The sequence below is a fragment of the Physeter macrocephalus genome, chromosome 21, assembly GCF_002837175.3.
Source record: "Physeter macrocephalus isolate SW-GA chromosome 21, ASM283717v5, whole genome shotgun sequence".
NCBI classification, from domain to species: domain Eukaryota; kingdom Metazoa; phylum Chordata; class Mammalia; order Artiodactyla; family Physeteridae; genus Physeter; species Physeter macrocephalus.
In genome coordinates this window covers 101,610,309-101,635,147 of record NC_041234.1, presented here as the reverse complement: position 1 = coordinate 101,635,147, position 24,839 = coordinate 101,610,309, and the positions used below count along the sequence as shown (strand labels likewise).

General features: G+C 51.8%; 1 protein-coding gene across 1 annotated transcript in view; it reads right to left on the bottom strand.

Moving 5' to 3' along the window:
* Nucleotides 1-23,433, bottom strand: part of XPNPEP2 (X-prolyl aminopeptidase 2) — a 25,293-nt gene extending 1,860 nt beyond the window's left edge. Inside the window, exons 1-19 of the mRNA XM_007103033.4 lie at nucleotides 23,230-23,433; nucleotides 20,886-20,956; nucleotides 19,290-19,400; nucleotides 18,292-18,355; nucleotides 17,258-17,362; nucleotides 16,928-17,014; nucleotides 15,769-15,915; nucleotides 12,649-12,750; nucleotides 11,893-11,974; nucleotides 11,414-11,609; nucleotides 10,564-10,653; nucleotides 9,310-9,419; nucleotides 8,545-8,622; nucleotides 7,371-7,442; nucleotides 5,330-5,390; nucleotides 3,991-4,060; nucleotides 3,392-3,496; nucleotides 2,913-2,972; nucleotides 2,325-2,401 (exon numbers count right to left, since the gene is read on the bottom strand). Of these exons, the coding sequence (XP_007103095.1) occupies nucleotides 2,325-2,401; nucleotides 2,913-2,972; nucleotides 3,392-3,496; nucleotides 3,991-4,060; nucleotides 5,330-5,390; nucleotides 7,371-7,442; nucleotides 8,545-8,622; nucleotides 9,310-9,419; nucleotides 10,564-10,653; nucleotides 11,414-11,609; nucleotides 11,893-11,974; nucleotides 12,649-12,750; nucleotides 15,769-15,915; nucleotides 16,928-17,014; nucleotides 17,258-17,362; nucleotides 18,292-18,355; nucleotides 19,290-19,400; nucleotides 20,886-20,956; nucleotides 23,230-23,278 (1,737 nt within the window). The 5' untranslated portion in view covers nucleotides 23,279-23,433. The remainder of the gene's footprint in view (nucleotides 1-2,324; nucleotides 2,402-2,912; nucleotides 2,973-3,391; nucleotides 3,497-3,990; nucleotides 4,061-5,329; nucleotides 5,391-7,370; nucleotides 7,443-8,544; nucleotides 8,623-9,309; nucleotides 9,420-10,563; nucleotides 10,654-11,413; nucleotides 11,610-11,892; nucleotides 11,975-12,648; nucleotides 12,751-15,768; nucleotides 15,916-16,927; nucleotides 17,015-17,257; nucleotides 17,363-18,291; nucleotides 18,356-19,289; nucleotides 19,401-20,885; nucleotides 20,957-23,229) is intronic.
* Nucleotides 23,434-24,839: the final 1,406 nt, after the last annotated feature.

Genomic DNA, 24,839 nt, shown 5'->3' with positions numbered 1-24,839 from the left:
GCGGCCACGGCTCACGGGCCCAGCCGCTCCGCGGCATGTGGGATCCTCCCGGACCGGGGCACGAACCCGTGTCCCCTGCATTGGCAGGCGGATTCTCAACCACTGCGCCACCAGGGAAGCCCAGGCCTGTGTTTTTCAAAGTGTGTGCCTCCAGAGCGCCAAGGGAGCCTGTTAAACATGTAGATAGATTCTGGGGTCCACACCCCAGATCACTGGAGTGAGAATCTCCAGAGCAGGGCTGGGAACCTACATTTAAATAATTTTAAGGTAAGTATTAGGTTTTTATATCTTTCTATCTGATTTCCATCTCTATCTACAGCTCTCTGTCTATCCATATCTCTATGTTTCTATCCATTGATGTATCTATGGAGATAAATATAAAGAAGAAGAAATAGCCCATAATTCCCATCTCCCAGAGAGCTCTTGCATGTCTGTGCTGAGAAAATTCAAACTACAAAAAGATACTCAGTAAAAATGGAAAGTCTCCTCCCTGCCTGGTTTCCTTCCTGAGAACATTTTTGACACATATAGTATATATATGTGTGTATATTCTAAAAATTCACGCAAAATGGATCCCACTATACACTTTTCTGCACCTCCCCGCCCCACTGCCATAGTAAACCTAGGAGAGTGCTCCATATTAGCACAGGGAGGTCTACCTCACTCTTTCTAAGGGTCCATAGTGTGCAGATGATAATTTATTTAACCAATGATGGATATTTAGTCTGCTTCCATTTTTTTAAACTATTACCATCACTGCTACAATCAACATCATCGTATAAACATCTTTATACCAAGGGACGTTTTGGGACTATATCCAGAAGGAAGTGGGAATGCTGAGACAAAAGGTATAGGCATTTTCAATATGTACTTTGATAGATATTATCCAACTGCCCTCCCAAAAGGTTGTACCAGTTTGTACGTCCCCCAGCAATGTATGAGAGTGTTCTTTCCCCCCCCGCAAACTCACAAGCACTGGGTGTCATCAAAGTCTTTCGCTTTTGTCAGTCAAATGGTATTCTGTTGTCACTTTGATTTGTATTTCTTTAAGAATAAAGTTGAGCATCTTTTCACATTTATGGACCATTTGTGTTGATCTTAGTGAATTGTCTCTTTACGTCTTTTGCCCATTTTTTCCCCGTTTTCCTTGTTTCTGTCTTACTAGATTTTTAAAAGCTTGTGGTAAAAGAAGGACATTCCCCCTTTCTCTGACATACGTGCTATACTCGTCATACATCTTTTGCGTTTGTATATGGTATTGTTCCCATATAGATGTTTTTTATTTAATTGAGTCAGAATCATCGATCTTTTTCTTCATGACTTCTGAGTCTTAACATCGAAAGGCCCCTTTCCTCCCTGGGATTATAAATGAATTCAGATAGGTTTCCTTCTAGATCTTTTATGGTTTCACCTTTAAACCTCGATCCATTTGGAATTTTATTTTAGTGTAACAGTGGGGTTCTTCAGTTTAATTCCCCCCACCAAATGATTAGCCACTTGTCCCCCCTGCCCATTTATTAAACAATCTTCCTCTTCTTTACTGTTTTGAAGCACCAGCTTTATAGTAAACTAAATTCCCATCTTGTTTATGGAAATTAGAGGGTCTATTTCTGGACTATTCTGTTCCACTGTTCCGTCTTTCCCATCTCTGGTGTCTTACTGTTTTAGTGATGGCTGCTTCGTAGTGTGGGCTGATATCTGCAAAGGCTAGTTTCCCTTATTGTTCTTTTCCAGAATCTTCCTAGCTATCTTTGCATGTTTATTTTTACAAATAAACTCTACTATCATTTTGTGAAGTTACAAAAGCATCCAGCTAGTGTTGAAATTGAGGTTGCCTTGAATTTATAGATTAACTTAGGGAGAAATGACATCTTCATAATACTGAGGCTTATTTCCAGAGACCGCCATTTACTTAAATCTTTTTTATGTCCCTCAGTAGAGATTTTCTCCGTGTAAGTCTTTTTAAGTTTATATCTAGGTATTTTATCTTGGTTGTTATTATACAGAATCTTTATACCTAACAGGCTCCCCTGGTGATTGTTATGTGCATTGAGAACAAATGATTTAGGGCAGGGATACTGATTCATTTGGTTTGGAGTGGGACCTGGGCATTAGCATTAAAAAAAATCTCCAGATGATTCTAATATTCTAATGTGCAAACAGGTTTGAGAAACTGATTTATGGAATTATTCTGGCACTAAGGAAGACTCCAAATAAATTAATGACCCTACATTAAATTCTCCTTTGACCTTCCTTACCCCCCATGCAGCCCAGAGTCACCGCCACGCTGTCCACACATCCAGCCCGCCTCAGTGGCACTTTACCTTGGTCTTTGCTTCTACCACGAGGGCCACATCTTCAAGACGGATCCCAAATTCTCCATCCTGATAGTAACCAGGTTCTGGGAGACACAAGAGATGCTGGTGACATTAAGTAGGGGAGGGGACCCAAGCCCAGGTTTCCTACGCTGACTAAGGAGTGGCTGGAGGGCCTAGCTGCCCCCGGCTGTTGGCTTGGGCAGACCCAGCACCTGTTAGATGCCCCGTGGCTACTCGGAGGCCACTGCCAGACTTCAGATTCCCCACCCTCCCTTGTAACCCAGCGGGGAAGACTTAAGAGCCCACTTGGGTCCTGGAGGCACTCCCCTCTCCCTGTGTGCCACTGTCCTGTTACCCTGGCACTTGAATGGAGACTCTGGAGTTTGGATGTACAGCTGGAAACCAACTCCCACGGGCAAAGTGAGGGCATGGGCTGAGGGGGCTTGGGGTTAGAGTGGGACAACCCGTTCGGGGCTGGGAGTGGGGAGGTGAGGGAGCACAGCGGTGGAGCCGGGGCGGGCCTGTGTGGGCTTGTGCTCCTTGAAGGCTGGCGTGCCCTAGACTGCAGTCCTGGAGGAGCCCCGAGAGCCATACCGATGGAAGTGAACATGCCCTTGGCCATGGCAATGTTGCCAGACTGGAATCCCACTGGCCCTGGAAAGGGAGAGTCGGGGACAGTGTCAGCTCTCCTGCACTCACCAGCTTGGAAACTAGCAGGTTCCGGGGAAGAGTAGGTAACTGGGACCCCTAGCAGCGTGTGTCCACCGCGTCACCGTCTACCTGCGACTGGTACAGACCAGATTGGCTCTGGCTTTTATTCCTCTGGGGTCTATGCCAGTCAGCCACTGGGCCTTGACCTGCCTCTCCTCTCTCTGAGGCCGTCCTAAATGCCAGCGGAGTGGCCAGCTGCCAGCATTTCTCACTTACCCTGTGGAGCACCAACTCCCCACCAGCTGGGTAACCTTGCATGGGTCGCTGCACCTCTGTGGGTCCTGGTCATTTCCACACCTGTGAAACGCTCCACCTCTTTCATAAGAGGGGGGACTCCAGGGGAGTGCTGAGGAGATACCTACATTCGTGCACACACAGGAAGTTGCCGATGCCGTGGCCTGTCCCATGACCATAATTGAGGCCAACATCCCACAGGGCTCTGCGGGCAAAGGCCTCCACCATTCGCCCTGGAAGAGAGATGACCTCTGGTCAGCTGGCTGGACCCCAGACTATTGACTTTGCCCCTTCCTGCTCTCTTTTTCCAGACCGACCACCAGGATGGTGCCTGAGGAGAGGGCCCCCTGAGAGGCAGGTAACCATGCCCTATCTCCAGTATACTGTATGTCGTACCCACTACCTGGACCTCCCCATCTGTGAAGACACCCACTTCCTCCAGGAATCCTCCCGTGACCCCTGCAGCCCACACTGACCGCCCCCACCTCTGAGCTCCGGCTTCAGCTCCTGAGTTGGACTAGGAGACAGGAGGCCTGGGCTCAAGGCCTGGCTCTCCCACGAACCCTCTGTGTGACCTTGGGCAAGTCACTTTCTCTCTCTGGGCTGGATTTTATCTATACAGTGGATGCGATGATGATATAATCCCTGCCCCACTGGCCTCCCAGGGTCTGAGTGCAGTGAAATCAGGGCCTGAGGTTCTTGGTCCAGCCTGGTTTGCAAAACCCACCTGATGTAGCAGCCGGGAAGACGAGCCTGGAGAGATCAACGCTTCCTATCAACACGCGGGTGTACGCCTCCTGACGGGGAGAGGGCGAGGGAATGTGGTGTGTGGGCCCAGGCCTGGGTGGGGAGATGTTCGGGAGGAGTGCCTGCTCATGCGTGGTCACCCGGGTTCTGGAGGATGGCCGGAGGAGACCGAGGGGGACCTGCCCAAAGCTGGGGCTTGGTCCGTGTGGCTCCCTTTGGCTGGTCCACAGGGACGCTTGTAGGTGGGGGTTGGGGAGGCAAACTCCCTGGGCTGGAATCCTGACATGGCCACTCACAAATCTGACCTTGGGCAAGTGATTTTAACTGCTCTGTGCCTCAGTTTCCTGGTCTGTAATGGGACGGTCATAGTACCAGCTCATAAGGTTGTTGGGAGAACTAGGTAGACTCGTGCATGGCGGGTGCTCCCGACAGACTAAATGCTCAAATAGAGGTCAGCACCCTTCATTGCCATTATCATGATCACCCTTTAGTTTTCTTAAGGCCTTATGGTTGGGTTGAGGCCTGATAATTGGCAGGTCGGCCTTGCTCTGTCGGGGCTGTTACCTTGTGGTAAGAGGGAGGGAGGTGGGCTGACAGTGGCCTCTTCTCCTGGTCACTCCCTGTGGCGATGTGGTGAGTCCCTTTCACCACACACACACCCACACACACACACACCCACACACACACACGCACACACGCCTGTCATCTTGAGCATGATAGCCTGGGGCATTGGATCTAACAGCTGAACTGAGCTCTTTGAGGCCTGACCAGTGTTTGTTTTCTCTCTCTCTCTGTCTCTGGCACAGTGTCTGAGCCACAGTCCACTTGCTGAATGCACAGATGTGGCCCCCTGCTCTCCAGCCCCCCAGAGGCCCCCAGAGGCCCCCAGACCATGTCCCTGCCTCGACCCCAAATGGACCAGCCCTCGCTGCTTCCTGAAAACCGCCAGCTCCTTTCCACCTCTGAGACTTTGCTGGTGCCTTTCTCTCCCCCTGGAATGGATTGTCTGTCTTCCTCTTTTCTGTTCAGCACAGTGCTAGGCTCACAGACAGCACTAAAAAATATTTTTTCATTGAGTTACTGAAATGGGATGATGATAAGCTTGGGCTGAGGCCCTGTTGGGGGCCTGAAATATCTCTGGGGAAGTAGTTGGGGGCACTGGGTTTTCTGGTACTAATTTGCTGTGTGACCTTGGGCAAACTACTTAACCTCCCTGGGCTTCAGTTTCAGCCTCTGTACAATCAAATGGCTCTTGGCGGAGTGGTTGCTTGGGTATCCGTTGGGTGAATGTGGGTAGGGAAATGTGGTCCAATGCCTACCTTTTGGAAAGCAGAGGGGGTGCCCCAGTGGACTGTTCTGGTGATGTCTGTTGTCCCGTCCCTGTGGAGAAGGACAATCAACATGTCCAGCTCTTCTGAACACCTCGGGGTAGGGATCGTGGCCATGTGCTTCCCGAGTGCTTTCCACTGGGGTCTGAGTGGCAGGACTGGGATGGGGGTGGGGAGGGAGGTGAAAGGAAGAAGATGGCTGCCATCATGCAATTCCCAAACTCAGCATCTATGCATGAAGGGGCTCTGCAAAGCTATCATGTTCAAAATCACTATGTTTTCTGAGAGTCCCAATTCCCCACATACATCTTCTACCCCCATACCAGCCATTTTGGTTGTTTTGTAAATCTGGGTTTCCTTGGGCCAGGCTGGCTCTAAAATCAAGGCTTCCTCCAGGCTTCCTAGGAGGTAGGAAGGGATGGTCCCATTCTTACAGATGGGGAAACTGAGGTCCAAAGAGATCATAACACTCTCACACATTCATATACTTATTTGCCATTTATAGAAGGGAGGGAGGCAGAGCAGACGTCATTATCCCCATTTCACAGGTGAGGCAATTGAGGCCATGAGGCCATCTCCCTCTCCGGGCCTCAGTGAGGCCAGGTCTGGCGCAAGCACTGACTCCACACAGTTCTCTCCATTGTAAACATGGATCTGCCCCAGGGATTTGCTCAGAGTCCCAGTGAACCGAAGCTGCCAGAAGCCAAAGAGTCTGACTCCCAACCACCAGCTGCAGCCGTTCCCTCAGGATGCCCGCTGTGGCCACCCCCGGGGGTGGGGGCAGGGAGGAATGATCCCAGGGCCCTAGGGACTCCTCCTTGGGAGCAGGTCACAGGGCGTGGCCGACTTCTTCAGAAGGAGAGAAGAGGAAGTGAGATGGCCATTTCCCCGGCCTCACCCTGCTGAAGCACGCCCCAATCTAGCAACGCCCCAAGAATTCACTTCCCCTTCGCACACTGGCCATCTCAAGTATACACAGCGCCACGCCGGTGACTGCGAAGGTTGCTAGGCTGAGCGCCTGCCAGGCTGGCTCCCAGAGCCCCGTTAAGGCTAAGTGTAGGGCCTTTATCATTAGCACATTGACCACAGGATAGAGGATGGGAAACTATTCCTTGCTCCTCCATCAGTTCAGCGCACCCCTTTCTATCCCCCACTCTAAGTTTCCCACAGTCTACCTGCTTCCTAGATGAGAAGGGAAAATCTTCCAGCCCACCTCAGCTCAGCTCCCATGTGAATGAATGGGCTTGGTCTATTCTGCATGGCTGTCATGTCCAGGTGTTCAGGTTGTGCACTGCACAAAGGTACCACATCCAAAGAAATGCCATTCACTGAATGGGTATATACTAATTTCAATGAGAGCACACAAGTGGACACACAGATTGTGGGGTCCTGGAGCACGGGACAGTGCCCCGCCCCCCGCATAACCCATCTGTGGTTGTGCACACACTCAGAAGAACACGCACATGTCTACTCGCAGACACATCCCCATGCTGATGGGTGTGCCCTGTCCCAGCTGTGCTGCATGTGTCCCCTGAGGTTGCTTCACTCACCTGCCTACTGCTCTTGAAGGCCTGATCCTGCCCCCGCTCCCCATGACATGGTCACCTCACCGTACAATGAGGGAAGAGGTGGTGAGGACGATGCATCATGCTGGTGGTGTGCGGGACATGTCCAGGGTGTGCATGAGTGGGTGAGAATATGGGCGCTGTGTTTGTACAGCCAGGCAGGGTTGCTGAGCGTGGCTGTTCGGACTGTGTAATAATGTTCGGGCTTAAAAAACATTTTACTTGCACAAGGGGAGTCTTCCTGATTCTCACAGGGCAGCACCTGTGGGCATCCCCACTGTTTTGGCCTCTGTCTGTTGCCCACCGGGCAGGGACCCCAACGTGTGAAAATGGGAAGGATACTCAGGCACATTCAGTCCAGGCCTCTCCTTTCTCAGATGAAGGATCCATGCCCAGGAAGGGAAAGCTTTGGCTGGCTCTTGGCTGAGCTGAGACAGCCGGGCCAGGGCTGCGTGGGGAGTACATACCAGTATTGTCCCCCGGAATCCAGCAGGTACATCTCATCTGAGGACAGCTTGCGGTGCAGCTCCTTGGTGGGGCTGGGAAGGGGAGAGACGCTGAGAAAGGAGCAGCCTGACCCTGAGCTGGGTGAGGTGGAGGTCCTGAGTGAAAGCAGAGGAACCTCCTCCCCGCTGGGGGCCGGCCTTCTAGCTAACTCCTTTGGGGAAGCCATCATCCCCCAAAGGGCCCTGGGAGACTACTGAGCTCCTGCTGCGAACGTCCTCAGCGCACATCTGTTCATCCTGCACCTCCCCGAGCAAGGCCCTGGTCCCCAGGGAGGGGAGAAAGGAAAGAGCCCCGAATGTGGGAGATGGGAAAACTTTAATGAGCACCCAGCTGAGCTATCTCTTTTTACATCAGGAGAAACAGGTCTGCAGAGAAAGGGCTCACAGAAGACCCTGAGGGAAAGCTGTGAGGGAGCTGGGCCTGGACCCAGATGCTGAGTCTAGGGCTTTCTCTAACTTCTTGCCACCTCTGGGCAGAGGGCCCCAAGAAGCCAGGGCACAGGAAGAGAGGGCACCCGAGGGTGGAGCTGGAGAGCAGGAGTTGGTAGGGCTGGGGAGTTCCTACCCTGTTACTCTCTAGTAGGGAGAAGGGGCTGGGCTAAGGCAGCTGAAGGCTTGGGGACACTGGAGGAGGGAATTCTGGGATGGGTCAGGCCAGCCACTGGGGGGTGTCTGCCCTCTCCCTGCTTTGCCCTTGCCGGGCTGAGGCCTCTGGTTGGCTCGACCCCCCACCTCCAAATTGCATCAGGCAGGCCTGCAGGTGTTTGTTTTGTACGGAGCCAAACATCTGGCCAGCCTACATCTTGGGCCCACCTTGGTTGGTTCAGGCAGAGTGAATGGGCCCTTCTCCCCATGTGCTTGTGAGCTTTAGGAATTAAATAACTCACAGGAAGCCAAGGAAAAACATCCAGCAGCAGCCCCACCATCTCCCTTCCAGATCCTTCCGTCCAGAGTGCTCACAAAGTCCCAGCCTCTGGGGCAGGGAGATTACTCGTATTTTCATTCAAAGGAGACTCCCAACGCCTGACTGGGCTCCATTCCCCACCTCCAGCCTCCACAATGCTAAAGGCCTCAGAGCTTAAATGTGGACTCAGGTCTTCCACGGAGCCCCAGAAAATTCTTTCTTCTGAAGTACCTGTAGTGGGCCAGGGCAGCATTCAGGCCACTCGCAGAGATGGTTTCAAAACTGGATCCGGAGAAGAACTCTTCTTCTCTGGAAAGGACAAGGCAGGAATGATCAATGAATGGGCTCAGGGACTAGGCTGGGCCCAGGATAGCCAACAAGGGCAAGTGAAGGTGGCGGCTGCCTCTACCTCAGCCAGGCTCCATTTGGCCTTCCCAGTCCCACCTCCTGTCACTTCCCAAGCCCTGACCCGTCACTCATAGACCACTCAAGGTCAGAGAAGCAGAGATTGTAGAGGCCAATTTTTCCTCCTCTACCTCCATTTTATAGATGGGGAAACCAAGGCCTGTGTCCCAAAGTGAGTTCCTAGTAAAGCAAGAGCGAAGAAACCTAGCTCCCTGTATCTGAAAACTCCCTCAACTCCGGAGCAGCATCCTGGGCTAAGTGTGCCCTCAGGGAACCTCCCTCCCCAACCTGATACTCTCAAGTGGTCCAAGGTCCTACCTGGCCTGAGCTGGCCTGAAGCAGACACTAGGGGGCGCTGTTGGGTTGTGGCCCTTCAAGTTGTCCCACTTTCCGCAGAGCTGGGGAATGTCATCCAACACCTCTGCCCAGCTTCCCGACCACGACCACCCAAGAACCTGTCACTCCTTGTTCCAGAGGGGCCCTCAGATACAAGGAGGGTCTTCCTTCCCGCGTAAGGAGACCAATCCCCCCTCCCTGCCCCCACCCATGCGCTAAGACAGTCAGCCGAAAAGGATGGCTGTGGTCCTTCACCCTCGGAACTTCTCCAGCAGCTCTGCCCCTGAGAACTCATCCACGGAGCCTTTGGGCACGTTCTCCTCCAGCCAGACCAAGTATCGGATCACAGCCACAGCGTCCCGCACCTGGAGCAGGGCAGGCAGAGAGGCGGGCCAAGGAATGGTCTCAGCCGGGGCTCAGGGATGGAGGAGATGGGGGGACTGCTCTGGGAGCTGAGCTTTAAAAACATGGGGGTCTTACTGGCTGTTCGATGATATTAAGGAATTCTTATTAATGTTTATATATATGATCAGAGTGTGGTCATGTTTTAAAAAGAGTTCTTGTCAGAGATACTGAAATGTTGATAGAAGAAAAGATATGATAGATGGGATTTGCTTTAAAATCGTCCAGCAGCCGAGGACGGGGAGTGGAGATAATGAATGTAGGGTTGTAGAGGAAATGAGATTGGCCTTGAGTTGATGATTATTGAAGCTGGGTGGTGGTGATGGGGGTCATTATGCTATTTCCTCTACTTTTGTATATGCTTAAAATTTTCCACAAGAAAAGTTTTCAAAAATGAGGCAGTGTATCCTAATTTTAACAGGACTATCCAAAGGGGCAAGCCATCCTCTCCCTGGGGTGAAGGGATTATTATAGCTAACACTTATTTAAGACTTGGAATGTGCCAGGCAGTGCTCAAAGCAATATATTAAAAATACATAATTACATAATTATACTTATACGTATAGAACTATATAATCATTATATAAGTATCATATATTTATGTAATTATTATATATTTATATGTACATATTAGATATATAAATGCATAGAAGTACACTATATATATTTATATTAATTATGTATTACAATGAATATACTTAAACATACGTTATTTATTATATATTATTTATACTATACAACGTAGATATATATCTTTAATCCTCACAACAACCCTCTGCTATGGGTTACAGTTATGATCCTCATTTTACAGAGGAGGTAACTGAGGCCCAGAGAGGTGCAGTGACTTACCTAAGGTCACCCAGCTAGGAGGTGGGTAGAGGAACTAGGATTTGAACTCAGATACCATAGCTCCGGGGCCCAGGCTGTAAACCACTGAACCACCCTGGGAACAACAGGGTGGAGCACAAGTGGGCGCCCAGGTGTTTGGCGTCCACGTCTCTGTTTCACTGAGGGCCTTCTTCAGGCTCCTCCGGCAGGGTCTCCTTTCTAACCCGTCAGACCGGGAGCTCCCCAGAGGCTCGTGTGTCTGCCTGCCCATGGACTTACGTGGCTGGCCCTGAGGAGGGTCTGCTCCTTGCTGTTTTTCACCGCCTTGGTTACCATCACTGGCGAGTAGGTGTCTGCTATGAGTTTCTCCTGTGAGGGGCAGAGAGGAAGCGGTCTGGGAGCCCTCTCTAGGGCACGGTGGTGTTTGAAAAGGATTGGCAGGAAATTCCAGCTCAGATGAGACTTGCTATCTCCTGGAGTGGCAATGCCCTTCCCACGTGTGCTTTCTGACTACACAGGGCTTTCTTAGTCTTCCCTTTCAGCCTAACCTTCCCTCTCTCCCTCCCTCCCTCCCTCCCTTCCTCCTCCCTCCCTGGTCCTGGATCCCAGCAGCACTCTGGGATGGATCCGAGCCTGGCCCCTGCCAGCCGCGGGCTGTTCTGACAGTGCGTTTCCTGCACATCTCATATCATGACAGCTACCACTTATTGAGCGCCTGCCATGCGTTAGGCACCGGGCTTTACATGCACTGTCTCCTTTAACCCTCCTCAGAGTGACTCTTTTGAGGTTGTGACTCTTAGTGCCATTTTACAGGTGAGGAAACGGAGGCCGGGTTGACTAAGTCACTTGTCCAGGGTCATGGCACAGCCAGTTCTCAGTCTCAGGTTTGGTGACCTCAAAGCCTCTGCTCTACCAGTCTGTACTCCCCCAGCCTCCTTGACAATCTCTGAGCTCTCTGTGGACAGATGTTCTGTCTCTTCCCGGGGAGCCCTAGAAGGCGACTCAGTGCACCACTGCTGACTGACCAACTGCCAGAATGGACCAGGGGCTGTCCCCACCCCACCCCGCATTAGGTTGAGACTTACCAGGGCTGTTGGAGGGTGGGGAGGACGGTGCCCGGCAAACCCACCTTGGGTATCACTTCATAGAGCCCATACGAGGTGTAGCTGGTCCCGATCCAGATCTTCACGACTCCTGAGGTGTAAGCCTGAACGCTGTCACGGACTTGGCCATAATCTTCGAGTTGCACACACATGGAACCCGTGCAGCTAGAGTTCAGGTACTGCAGGGTCTTGGAGCTAAAGCGACTCTTGTTTGCAAATAACCTAGGTGGAGAGGGAAGACCGGGAGGGTCCAGAGAGAATCTAAGGACAGTGCAAAAGACCAGCGGCCCTTTGTTCCTGGAGGTCAGAGGAGGCCTGCGCCAGGCAGCTGAGCAGACCAGATTTGGAGTACGTGGGAACAGAGGTCAAGGGGGTCAGGAAAAGCTGATCGGAGGCTTCCTCGAGGGTCCTGCTGGGGCAGGCACCCCGCTTCTGGGAAGGCTGCATGTTGGGGCAGTGAAGGGTTAGAGGAAGTCCGTGACGGCAAGCCAAGGACAAGGCCTACCTGATGGAGGAGTCAGTGAGCAGCGTGTAGGAATAGAAGAAGGGGTTATAAGGGATGTCACTGCTGCGAAGGTTGAAGAGCCCTGGGGAAGAGAATTGATGGGGACTATTTGAGGCTGACCTGCCTGACGCAAGAACACGTGACACCTTTGCCCTACTGTTGGCTTTGGCCTCCAAGGATCCACAGCCACACGCCCGCATCCTCTGCCCCTGAATGTTTCTCGGTCTCTCCGGAGTGGGGGAGGGTCTTTGAAGCACTAATGAGCGCTAGGGGCACTTTCTCCCAGAGAAAGGCAGATACCCAGCCAGTAGTCTGCACAGGGTGTCGGTGGGTTCCCAGAATACCCGAAGCCCAGAGCTGGGGTCAGGTGAGAAGCGCTGAGCCACGATGGGATAGAATAGGGCTGCACGGGGTGCTAAAGCCGGGAAGCTAAGTGCCCTGGGCTCGTGGCCAGGAGGTTGGGAGGTGTTTTCTGGGCCTCCTCCCCTTCATGAGACAGAAGCCTTTGCTGCTGTGGTTTCCTGGTCCTCTGATGGCCCGGGGGCTGGCCCCAGATTGCACGGGGCTTCCTGGTTTCCTTAGTGAGCAGACGTGAGCTCCTGCCCTCACCTTAGTTCCCGCAGGCCATGACCACGGAGCTCTCAGAACCCATGGGTCAGTGGTCGTTGGGGGAGGAGTCCTGTGCTGCAGGGCCCAGGAGGCTTGGGGGTTGGGGGGAACCCAGGCACTCCCCTTCATCCACAAATCTATACTCACAGGCCGTCTCCTCAAGTGCGGACAGAAGCACGGCAGTTGGGGCCGCACGATGCTTCTGCATCTGGCTGCGGATGCCAGATACTTTCTCCTGCCAGCTGCTTCCTAGAAGCAAAAGAGCCAAAGGAAAGCATAAGGGATCTACCTTCTCTTTGGCACTCCGTTCCTGAGAGGGCTCCCTTAGGGCAATAGTTTTCCATTCCTTTAGAAGCAGTAGAACCCTTTCTTTAACCAAACTCTTACTTGTGTAATCATTAAGGACATGGGCTCTTGACCCAGACTGTCTGGGTTTAAAGCCTACCTCCGTCATGACTTGCTGGGTGACCTTGTGAAAATTAGCCCCTCTGTGTCCTATCTTGCACATCTGTAAAATGGGAATGGATTATAATAGTAGTGTCTACCTCAATAGCGTTGTTATGAGGTCCGAATTAACTAATATTTGTAATGTATGTAGAATTGTGTCTTGGTGTATAGAAAATCTGGCATAACTTTCTGATTAATAACTAAGCATGCAAAACAGAGATCAGGAGAGCAGCCCTAGTTGAAGGGCAGTAACCCCAGCACTTACTAAAGCCACTTGGGTCTGGGCTAAGCACTTTGTGTACATTGTTTTAATCCTTACTTGGCCCATTTTACAGATAAGGAAATTGAGGCTTCAGAGAGGTGAGTGACTTATCTATGGTTTTCATAGCTGGCAAGGGGCGGGACTGAGACTTGAACACAGGTCTGTTTGACTACATGGCTCACACTCTTCATTGGTATAGACATTGGACTATCTTGCTAACCTTGTTAGTCTCCAAACTTGTCCTTAAACTCTGTGTCACAGAGCTGTCCTTTCTGGGATGCTTGTACCCTGGTTCTAGGACTTTGGTTTTCATCTTTTTTTCCTGCTCCCTGTAATCCCTCCAAAGAGTCTGTCCCTAGGCAGGGCTAGGAATTTGCTGGCAGAAGATCATAAGCATTAAGGGTCCTAGTTGGGCTGAGAGATTAGCATGAACAACATAATTCAATTTAAAAAACCTTTATGCAAACAGGTAAAACGGTTCATCAAGAACCAAAGCTTTGGGTGGGATACTTCTTCTAGGTTTATCTTATTTTATTGTGGTAAAATACACATACCATAAAGCGTTATCATTTTAACCATTTTAAAGTGCACAATTCAGTGCCTTTAAGAACATTCACAGGGCTTCCCTGGTGGCTCAGTGGTTAAGAATCCGCCCGCCAATGCAGGAGACACGGGTTCGAGCCCTGGTCTGGGAAGATCCCACATGCCGTGGAGCAACTAAGCCCGTGCGCCACAACTACTGAGCCTGTGCTCTAGAGCCCGCCGGCCACAACTACTGAGCCTGTGTGCCACAACTACTGAAGCCCGCGCGGCTAGAGCCCGTGCTCTGCAACAAGAGAAGCCACAGCAATGAGAAGCCTGTGCACTACAATGAAGAAGAGTAGCCCCTGCTTGCCGCATCCAGAGAAAAGCCTGCGTGCAGCAACGAAGACACAACACAGCCAAAAATAAAATAAATAAAATAAAATAAATTTATAAAAAAAAAGAGAACTCACAAAATTGTGCAACTACCACCACTATCTAATTCCAGAAACATTTCCATCATTCCAAAAGGAAACCCTGTAGCCATTAGGCAGTCTCTCCCCATTTGCCTCTCCCCCCAGTCCCCGGGCCCCGGCCACCACTAATCCGCTTTCTGTTTCCATGGATTTGCCTACGCTGGATGTTTCACACAAATGGAATTCTACAATATGGGGCCTTCACTGACTTCTTTCACTTAGGATTATGTTTTCAAGGTTCATGGATGTGATACATTTTTGAGACCACAAATGAAAGCCAATTTAAATTGCTTGATACACACAGGTATCTTTGAACTTTTCATGTTCTTCCCTTTGCTCTTTGCCCCCTTTAAAACCTGTGAGTGGCTGGAGAGAAAGTCTCTCTTGTCTCTGTGAGCTTAGAGACTCTGTTCTTGGGCTTCCAGACCCAGTTCTGGCTCTGGATGGCTTTTCCTTGAAGACTTAGCAGCCTGTGATGGCTTGGCCTCCTCTCACTTGTGGGAAGTGATAAAACCCTTGTGAATTCTCTCCCAGTCCCTGGAAGGTTTTCCCCTTTATCCACTCCTCTTCCTGACATAACTGCTCCCTTCTTTATCTGAATGGGATGAGTTTTATTTATGATGGAACGGTCTTGGATAGCAAGTTTCTTTAAAAACTGCATCAAGATGCAGAAAGTTTCTGCAAGTTACATCAGAATGGATAAAGCAAATTGGACACAATTTTGACGTGTTTCATCAGACTTGCTATGTTGACATTTCTCTCCTGTTTTGGGGATTCCTTTCCAAACAAGAAGTGTGCATAGACCTGTGTGTGGGAAGGGACCTCTCAGATTGCCCAATGTTTCTAGGAATCCAAGTCTATGGGCTTGTTCAGAATTCCTAGGGAGGTAGGGGCTGGTGGTGGCCAAGACATTGATTCATACTTAGTAGCCTGGGTCCGGTCAGTTTAGTTACTACTTACAAGAATTATAGAACATACTGTTCTTTTATGACATATTTAGATGGTGTCAACGGGGTCAAGATTATCGATGTTAGAATTTTGAGGGTCCGTTAATTTTCCTTTGCGGTCCGGCGAAAACTTGAACCCTAATCTGTGCCACAGACTGAGCTTGAGCTTAGTTTTTGCTTCCTTTGTCCATGCCAGCCCATCTGACCCCAGCCATCTTACATCTAAATTCCTCATCACTGGAGGACCAGAAGTCAAGGTCTGAATGATTCAATACAAACCAGTCTTCACTACCAGACAAGCAGCTCATATCATGTTTTTTTTCTCTCTTCAGAGGGGTAGGTTGTTTTTCATCTTTCTCTGACTCCCTTGTTTCCCCCCTTCCTGTTCCCTCTTGCTTCAAATCCTGACACTCTTTATTCCAGCATTTTCTAAATATGCTTCGAGGAACTTCTGATTCAGACTCTCTGAGGGGATGGGGCCTAGAAACCTGCGTTTTAAAAAAGCATCCCAAACTATTCAGGTGCACATGAAACCATTGCTTTGGGACCTCTTAGGAGCAGCGGGGACCTGTGTTGCCCCCAAGGTGGGAAAGAGAACGGGCGTAGGAATCACCTGTGAATGCCTCCTGCAGGGCATAGATGGGCTCACTTGGCACCGGAGGCCTCTCTGACCCCCACAGCAGGTCCACAAGGTTGACGGTGATGGACACCAGCTCTCTGTCAGAGTCTCGGAGGGCCACGTTATAACTCTCCCAGGAATCTGCAGAGGCAGGAAGGAGTCACTTGTCCCTTGCCTGTGTATGCCTCCGGGAAAATGGTGACTCAGGCTAAGCTCGTTCTTGTCCCCTCTGCCTCCTGTTCCGCTCAAGCAGCCTGGGCTGTGCCCTCTCGCCTTCCTCCTTCAGCTTGCCCTGAGCCCGCCCCAGTGCTGCCCATGGTCAATTAGCTAAGCTCGCCCTTTTAAGTGCCAGGGGCTGCGGGGCCCTCTTTTCGGTCCTGTCTGTTTGACTGAACTTCAGTGCCACAGCCCAAAGGCATGGTGAGGTTCGGGCCACTGGAAAGGCTGGCAAAGAAGCCAGATCTGAAGTGGGAGCCTTTCGGTGCATTTTCACGAGGACGGCACCCTGGGGACAGGCTGGCCAGCTGGCGGGGGCACTGGAGCTCAGGGAGCTGTGCTCCTGGACGGGAGCGGGGGGGACTGTGCTCCTTTTTGTAAAATAATTGTTTGGCCACGCCATGTGTGCCGTGAGGGCTCTTAGTTCCCTGACCAGGGATCAAACCCACGCCCCCTGCACTGGGAGCGCAGAGTCTCAACCACTGGACCGCCAGGGAGGTCCCAGGGACTGTGCTTCTTTACTCAGAAACGCTCTCGACTCCTTTGACCCTTCCAAGCTGCCTTCCAGAAGAGGGCTACCAAGTGATTCTAGTGCCCTGATTGTTAGAGTTCCAGGGCACAGAGGATGGTTCTAGGTTTAAGGACATCCCGGCCTACCCACCGGCTAGGTCTTAACGATTCCCTGAGTCTTCTAGGTTGGGTTTCGGCACTCCTGACTTAAAAAAAAAAAATCTATGTTTATTCTTTTAAATGTATTTTCATTACACAATCCAGGAATACACCCTTGTTGCAAAATATTCTGCAACTCCAAGTTCAAACACTCTATCTTTAGAGTCACCCTGCACCTCCTTCTACCAAGATGTGCTTCTTTACATCCTGAGGGCCTGAATCTCCCTCGTTGGTGTGGACAAATGCAGGGACTGAGGGAAGAACATACTGATGGAGAAGAGGAAGGGGTCGAAGCCCACACGCCCTCCAACAGGAATCTCGGTGAGGAGCCAGGTGACAACAGGAGTGGTGCCAACTGCGAGAAAGACAAGAAGGGACACTGAGGTTACCCCGGGCCCTCCAGCCGGCCTTCTGCCTGTGACAGTCCTTCCACGTCTGTCCTCCTTGATATCCGCCTCAAAGATTAGGGACGGCTCCACATTTCTTGAGCTTACCTCAGGGGCCCAGCACGGCCTTGCATGCACCCCCCTCACCTGTACCTTCCCAAAGCCGGTGTGGGCCCCAGGGCTTGGGGGACAAACCCGTGCCGCCCTCTTACCTTCCCTATGGAGCTCCCAATTGCAGTCCATCTGCCGCTCAGCCTGGGTCCAGTAGCGGCTGTCGGTCCAGAGAGCGGCTTTCCCCGTGGTCACCACGGCGATTCCTGGGGCAGAACAGAGGAACTTGGAGGGGAGGGTGAAGGTGTAGAGCGTGGCTTTAGTTAGCACTTTAGCAATGCGGTGCTGGCTCTGACAGTGTCACAACGGGTCTCTGGAAAGAGTTGCTCTCCTCCCTTGGAAGGGAGTGAGGCAGGAGATGTTAAAGAGAGTGTTGCGGGGGGGAAGGTAGCTGGAAGTGTGTCCTGAGTTGGGCATCTCTGCTTTGCCTTGAGGCCCTTTCCTAAGGGGGGCATTTAGCGGGACAAGTGGGGTCTGCTTTTGGCCATCCCCAAAAGTCGATGCTACAGGTAGGTACTCTCCACAAAGATGGTGTGGCAGTCAGTATGAGGGTGCGGTGGCTGATGGGAACGCTAAGCCAGGGACTTAGCTGAGGACAGGCAGAGAGGCCAAACCCAGCAACTTCTGCAAAGAGAAGAAGGGCCCGTGATGGGCAAGCCAGGCAGCTTGAAGCCCAGGGGAGGGATGTTTAAGGATCAGCAAGGGAAGTTTAGGTTTCATTCAAGGGGCCAGGATCAAGGTGGGAGGCCGATTCCAAAACTGGGACCCCATAAATGGCCTCCATGTCTGTGTCTCATTTGGCCACGTGAGGTGATGTTATCCATAAAAGGACCAGCAAAGTAAAACTTTGTCCCCAAACGAGCCATTGTGTGAAGGGAATTGGCGGGCTCCTAGTGGCTAGATATAGAGGTAGCAACTGTCCCAGAAATGGAGCCCAGGGAGCGCCGGCTGGGCTATGAGATGTGTGCCCTGGTGACCCCTTTCGGAGTGGTGAAGGGGGAGGCAGAGAGAGGAGCGGGGGCCTCTGGACACTCGCTCCTGGTCTCCTGGCTGCTGAGAACTAGCCACACCAGGGCCTCTCTGACCGCTCTGGGTCTCCCACCAGAAACAATGAGGGCCGGGTAATGGCTGTCACCTGCAGACCCTGTAAAGCCCGTAATCCACGCACGCCTCTTGTCATAGTCGCCGATGTACTCACTCTAGGAAATCAACAACACCGTCATTAGCCTTCTTCATGGAGTCACACCCCACATGGAAGGCCCCCAACCACATCCTGGTTCTTTCTGTCTAGTCAGTTTCAATCAGTCCTACAAGCCCAATGGGTACATCATAAATAACTTGTGCAGAGAGCTTTACACATTATTGTGTTTGGGTTCTCATAATCCTTGGAGACAGATCTCATTATTCCCATTTCGCAGAAGAGGAAACTGAGGCTCGGAGAAATTCAGACACTTACCCAAGCTTCTTAGCCCTTTTCGGCAGGTGGGAAAATGAATTCAAGTAATCGTATTGACACTGAAAATGCCTTCTCTTCCAGCTGGGCTGTTGCTGGGAAGGTGGATGGGGTGGAGGTGGAGCCAGGGTGGGAAAAGGTGGGATGGGTGGGCGGGGGCGCTGCTTTGGGAAAAGCAGTTCTGGCTCAGACCATCTTCTTTCCTGTCTGCTCCCCTCTCCCAGCCTACACCCCAAACTTGTGGAATCTTGGATGCTGGATCATTTCAGCGCTCCATCCATCAGCTGATGGGAAGGGCTGAGCCAGAAGGGAGCTCAGGGTTTTTCTAATTCAGTTCCCAGCCCACATTCTAACCTCCTAGGGCAGGGGTATCCTAAACATTCATTCTGGATCCACCATCTAGGAACTGATCAAAATCGTTCTGAAGTTGTTTATAGTTTCATTGCCTGAGGTCAAGGAGATTTGGCAATGTCTTCTCTCCTATGTAAAGGAATACATTCTTTCAGTTGCCCTAAAACGCCCGTGTCCTAGCTCCCCACTTCCTTCCCTTTGCCTGTCAAATCCTTTTTCTGTCTTCCATCTTCCGATTCTTAACAGCGTCCTGTTTGTGGCCTGTTCTCTTAGGCCAGACCCGGCTCGGGGTGGGGAGGGGGTGGTTGGTGGGAGAAGCCATCTCTCACCATGTGGGCATCCGTGTCGGGGACGATGTAGGCAGAGAGATTCTGGGTGTGCATCTGCTGGCGGAGGGCTGTGAGCTGCGCTGTGGTATTGACCACAGTAACTGGAAGGTACTGACAGGTGACAGGAAGACACCAAGACACACATACACACAGACACACATTGCTTAGAGAAAATGTCGCCGGGCCCCCCATCCTCTCCTTAGGCAGGGATTGGGGTTGGGTAGGCTGGGCCAGCCTGGAGAGGGATGGGGCAGAAGCTGATGTTATGGATTAGTCTAGACTAAGGTGCCTGGCCTGAGTGGAGATGGAGGTGTTTAAGAGCTTGGAGAGAGACTTTTGGTGACAGTAATGGGACCTGAGTCTGGGATGGGGTAGGGGGTGGGTAAGAACTGCAGGGTTCTGAGCCCAGGCACTGGGCCAGGCCAGGGGATGGCCCCTCTTTGGATACCTTGGGGTAGAGTTGCCAGTTTAGCAACTCAAAATACAGGATGCTCACCCAGTCACATTTGAATTTCAGGTAAACAATGAATAATGTTTTAGTATAAGTGCGTCCCAAGTACTATTGGGGGCATACTTATACTAAACACATTATTCATTATCTGAAATTCAGATGTAACTGGGCGTCCTGTGTTTCACCTGGCAGCCCTACCTCGGGGACTTGTTTCAAGTTTCCACTCACTGGTCCCAAATGGCAGAGGAGAGTGAATGAGTAGCCCCAGCAGTTTGGGACATTGTCCAGAAAGATCGTCTCCAAGCCAGACATTTTGTTAAAGGTTATTTTATCTTAAAAATAAAAAGTGTGGGCTTTTTGTTTTGTTTTGCCTTCTACTCCAGGATACATCCATGTTTATTTTACCATAAAAATAATGTGGTTTGCCCACCTACCTGCCTGCCCCAGTGGTCTCATAAAGTGGACGAGGCAAGCGGATGTATCCCATTTGTCCTGAGACTTTAGTGACCTGCCGGCAGGTCCATGAGCCCTCACCTTCCCATGAGCCCTCACCTTCTGGCCTGCTCCTGTCTGGAGAAGCTCTTTCATACTCTCATCTAGCTGTGGAAAGAATCCCTCTGGGCTCCAGCCAGGGAGCTGACGACCTTTCAGCTCCAATATGCTGGGCCTTCTCGCAGTCTTCACACCCGAGGCCTCCCTCTCTTGACCTTCCGCTGGCTCTTCTAGCCCTCTGTCTTCCGCCCTCCTCCCCGTTCCTCTAGAATTGTTGTTTTCTTTCCTCCCATCCTCTTCCTGGCCTCTGCCTAGCTAGCCTCAGCTAAAGGCTGGCTAGGGGCCTCCTCCCTCCTTGCTGCCCCTCCTCCCTCCCTCTGGCAGGAGCTGCCTGCGCTCAGGCCTGGAGGGAAGGAGATGGCCTGCCTGCCGAGGGAATGGCTGGGAGGGAGGGATAGGGGCGGATGTCAGACACCTGAGAATACGCCGCCCGCCCCGAGGGAGGTTAATCAGAAACAGTGGCCCCAGAGTCCGGAAATCAGGAGGAAGGCTGGTAGAGGGTGAGGCTAGCAGCTGGGCCCATGGGGGATGGGGAGGAAGGTGGGAGCTGCGGGTCCGGGCGGGGCGGGGGCGGGGCGGAGGCAGGGCCTCACCGGAGGGCTGATTGAACAGTTTCTCACATCCTCTCTCAGGTCCAGTGACTTTGGGCGGCCCCAGGCACAAGCTAGAAAACGGAGAAAAGTCCAGGGTCACTTGGAGACTGGATAGGTCCTAGAGAGCACGGGAACATGTTCCCCCAACCCCCCCGCTCCTGGTCCCCGCAGGGCCTCCACCCTTTGAAGTAGGAGATGCTGTCCAACTTTACTTGAGGATAAAAATAATTACATTTCATAGGAAATCAGGCTGAATCGGATGGCACCCTGGGTCACAATCAAAGAAACCTGTTTCATCGACAAGTGATCGCCACTTTTGGATGGGTTTTAGTGCTCGTTAAATCAATTTCTTCCTTCTAATCTAATTGGGTCTATTCAGGATCTACCGAACTGGAAAAGTTGTGTGTAAATTAAATTTTTGTAATCAGATTTTCTCTTAAATGCTCTAGAGGATCTCGCTAAATAATAACCCCACCTTCGTTTTACCCTTCTATAAATCTAATTATGTATATATTGGGTTTACTTAAATTCAAGGCCCACTTCTACCATTTCTTACAGTCCAAATATCTGCCTCTCATTCCAGGCTACAGAAGCCAGGCAATCCCAGGCTGACATCGTCCCCTGGTGGGGAAAGGTGGGTTAGCATTTAAAGAGCTCCTACTATGTGCTAAGACACCGAACTCAGCAATTTACCTATAGTATCTCTTTTGATACTTGCAACAACCCTGGGAGATGGGTATTATTGTCTGATTTCCACAGAAGAGGAAGCTGAGGCCCAGGTACGTTTAGTTACTCGCCCAAGTTTTACCACAGTGAGTCCGTGGCAGAGCAGGAATTTGAACCCAGGCCATCTGAGTACAAAAAAGCCAACCATGGAAGGGTGGTGCCCCAGAAGGGACAGAATGTTTAGAGACTTAGTTTCCAGTTGCGGCTCTGCCCCGAATTTGGTGTGTCCCAGGAAGAGTTGCCCGGTATTCGTTGAGCAAACGTTTCCTAAGCCCCTGCTGTGTGCCAGGCACTGGGCTAAGTCCTGCAGGCTCTGGGTCTTCACACCCTGAAAGTCCAGGGGTCTCTGATAGGCCTTCCCTCCAGCCCCCCACCTTTTAGGGGGGGAATCTCCCCAGAGGTAATGGGGGTCTGAGTTTGGGGAGACACTCTACTTTTCCCTTCTGAGTGGGTTGAGCTACAGATGGAACAAGTCCCGCTGGGTTCTAACACCATGAATGCCCTGCCTCGCTGTCTCTCCCGGTCACATAAACTCAAGGGAGAGATGAGACCCACCTTGTTGATTTAAGAAAATGAACACTCATTTCTGTAGGAACAGATCTCTGGCAAAATGGTGGCGCTAAAACACCAACATAAGAAGCAAGACACAGCCAACCCATGTCCCTCTAGACACCCCAATTGCTGATCTCCGAGGTCAGGGCTGTGGCTCCCAAGGGCAGGCTCTGCAGCCGAACAACTCTGTGGTCCCTGGCACGGGGCCTGACACTGGGGAGGTGTCAGGAACTGGGTACTGAATGAGTGAGTAGGGTCCTGCTGCAACAGAGCAAAGGGAAGGAGGCCTCCCTAGGGCCAGGGTGGAGTAGATGTGGAGGATGCTGAGCTGGGCACTTAGCTGTGACTAAAGAGTACGAACAGGACACCATAGGGTGACAAAGACCAAACTTTAGCTAGGCTCCTCCAAGCCCTCTTCTCCATTAGGCCTTGACTTCCAAGTCCACCCTGTCCTTACTGGGCCTGCATCGCCCAGTCTTAGCAAGAATCCTGCTAAGTCAGTTTAGAGAGAATTCCCCACCCTTAGTATCTCATCAACCTTGATATCTGATCAAATTCCTCATCTCCCATCCTTGATATTTGATCACCCTGCCTTCAGCAAGGATCCTATTAAGTCAGTTTAGCAGGCGTCTCCTCACCCTTGATGTCTCCTCTTGGCAATTTTCCATCCACTGACCCCCTCACTCTGCTCATTGACAAGAAGTCCTCAGCCATCTTTGCTGTATTCGGAATTGAGCCTGATGTTTCTCCCCTACTGCAGCGCCCCTATTGCAATAGTCTTGAATAAAATCTTCCTTACTCTTTTAACAAGTGCCAGAATCATTTTTTCTTTAACAGGTGGGAATGGAAAGAGGCCAAACCAGACTTGAGATGAGTCTTGAGGGGCCCCAGGACTGGCCCTGGGGTTCCTCTTCCTCAAGACAGAGAGAGGAACCAAGAAAAAAGAGACAACCTAGGCCCAGCCTCCACTCCAACCCTTTCTGAGCCCAGAGGGGAGAGGCCAGAACTGCTCTCCAGCTGGACCTGCCCTCCCAGCGTGGGAGGGAGAGACGGGGGATGCACATACCACAGAGTAGGACAAGCCAGGGGTAGCAGCCCCAGGGAGCCCGGGCCATGGGGTCTTCAGAGGCCGATGCTGGGTGGATGGAGGGTCAAGGGAGAGTGGGCAGGGCTGTTTCCTTGGCCTCTTCCTCCAGGCCTTTCCGGGGCAGGAGCAGCCAGGGGGTGGGGGCTGGCAATGGGGAGGAGTTGTCCAGCTGGTGGATGGAGAGTCCTCTGGTCTTTGGTTTCTGAGGGTTCCGGGAGTCAGGCTGGGTGGAGAAGACTCGACTGCCCCAGGCAGCCTCTGCTGGCTCCCTGTCACCCAGAATAGGGTGTGAGCCTGCCTCGGGCAGAGTCCAAAGATCTCTGAGACAGAGGAACAGCAGCTGGCCTCAATCAGCCTGCTTCTCCCAGCCCCCTCTTCAGCAGCCAGCCTTGGCCATTCCCGAATTCTGTCCCCCTCCCTCCAGCAAGCTGTTTCCTATTAGCTCCCTCACCCCAGGCTCTGGCTACAGCCTCACTTTTGCTTTGAGGTGGATGTTTATCCTTCCGCCTCTTCTGAGCTGGCCTGACTCAGAAAAAGCCAGTGTCCTCTCTGGCCAGTGCCTGTGAAGCCCCACTGCACCCCTCGGAGAAGTTAGTTACAGCCGGAGACCGACTTTCCTGAACTGAGGGCTGGGTCCCCTCAGGAGAGTCCCTTCTGTAAAAGTGGCAGCAGTCGCTGGCAGAGGGGAAGACTGCCCTTCTCTTGGGATGGTGGGGACGGTGGAGTCCATTCAGCTGTTAGTGCCATTTGCACCTGAGGGAATGAAAGCCCAAAGGCCCATCTGGAGGGATCGGGGGACGACATTGAAGAGGGAAGAAGACCCAGAAAGGGGAGTTTGGGGTCTCCCAGAAGACAAATTTGGTTAACTGGACATGCCCTTTCTACCATAGCTTCTAGAACAGGTCTTTGTTCCCCTGCGGTGTGGGTCACTCCCAACGGCCATGACTCCCTCTGGGGGAAGTGGGCAAACTGAGGCCAGCCCTGTGTCCACCCACTACATCAGAGGGCAGCTCACTGCACCAGCGCCAAAGCAGCCCCCAGTCAGAGCCGTCTACGCCCCTAGACCAGAAACGAATACTTCCCAGAGACAAGCAGACCCAATGGACAGGCACTCCACCTAGCCTGTAGGGCCCCAGAGGCAAACCACCCATTCCTTTTGATCTTATTTTTAACGTATTTACACTCGGCTTACATCCATAGCAAGTTTAAGGCAGCTTTCAAGTAATCCATCCAAGGATCATAAAATAGATCATTTCGAAGAGGGAAGGGGGCCCTTCGTGGGACTCCCTGAAGGAAGGGTGTCTAAATGAGGGAGGAGGTTCAGGGAGTTCCACCTCCAGGAATAAAAGTAGAGGCAGAGCCCAGAGCCTCAGAGGACAGCCCAGGACTGGGGATGAAGTTATGCCCCGAGACCAAAGGACTGGGGAAATGTCCCCTCAAAGGCCTTTCCCTCCCCTGTGCACTGTATTAGCCATCCGCAACCGCAAGCAGGTGGACTTGATGGGGTCACGCAGGGGAGGGACCCGGAAGACAGCCTTCTAGGACAAACAGCCCTGCCTTGACCAGTGACCTAGGAGCCAGACTGCCAG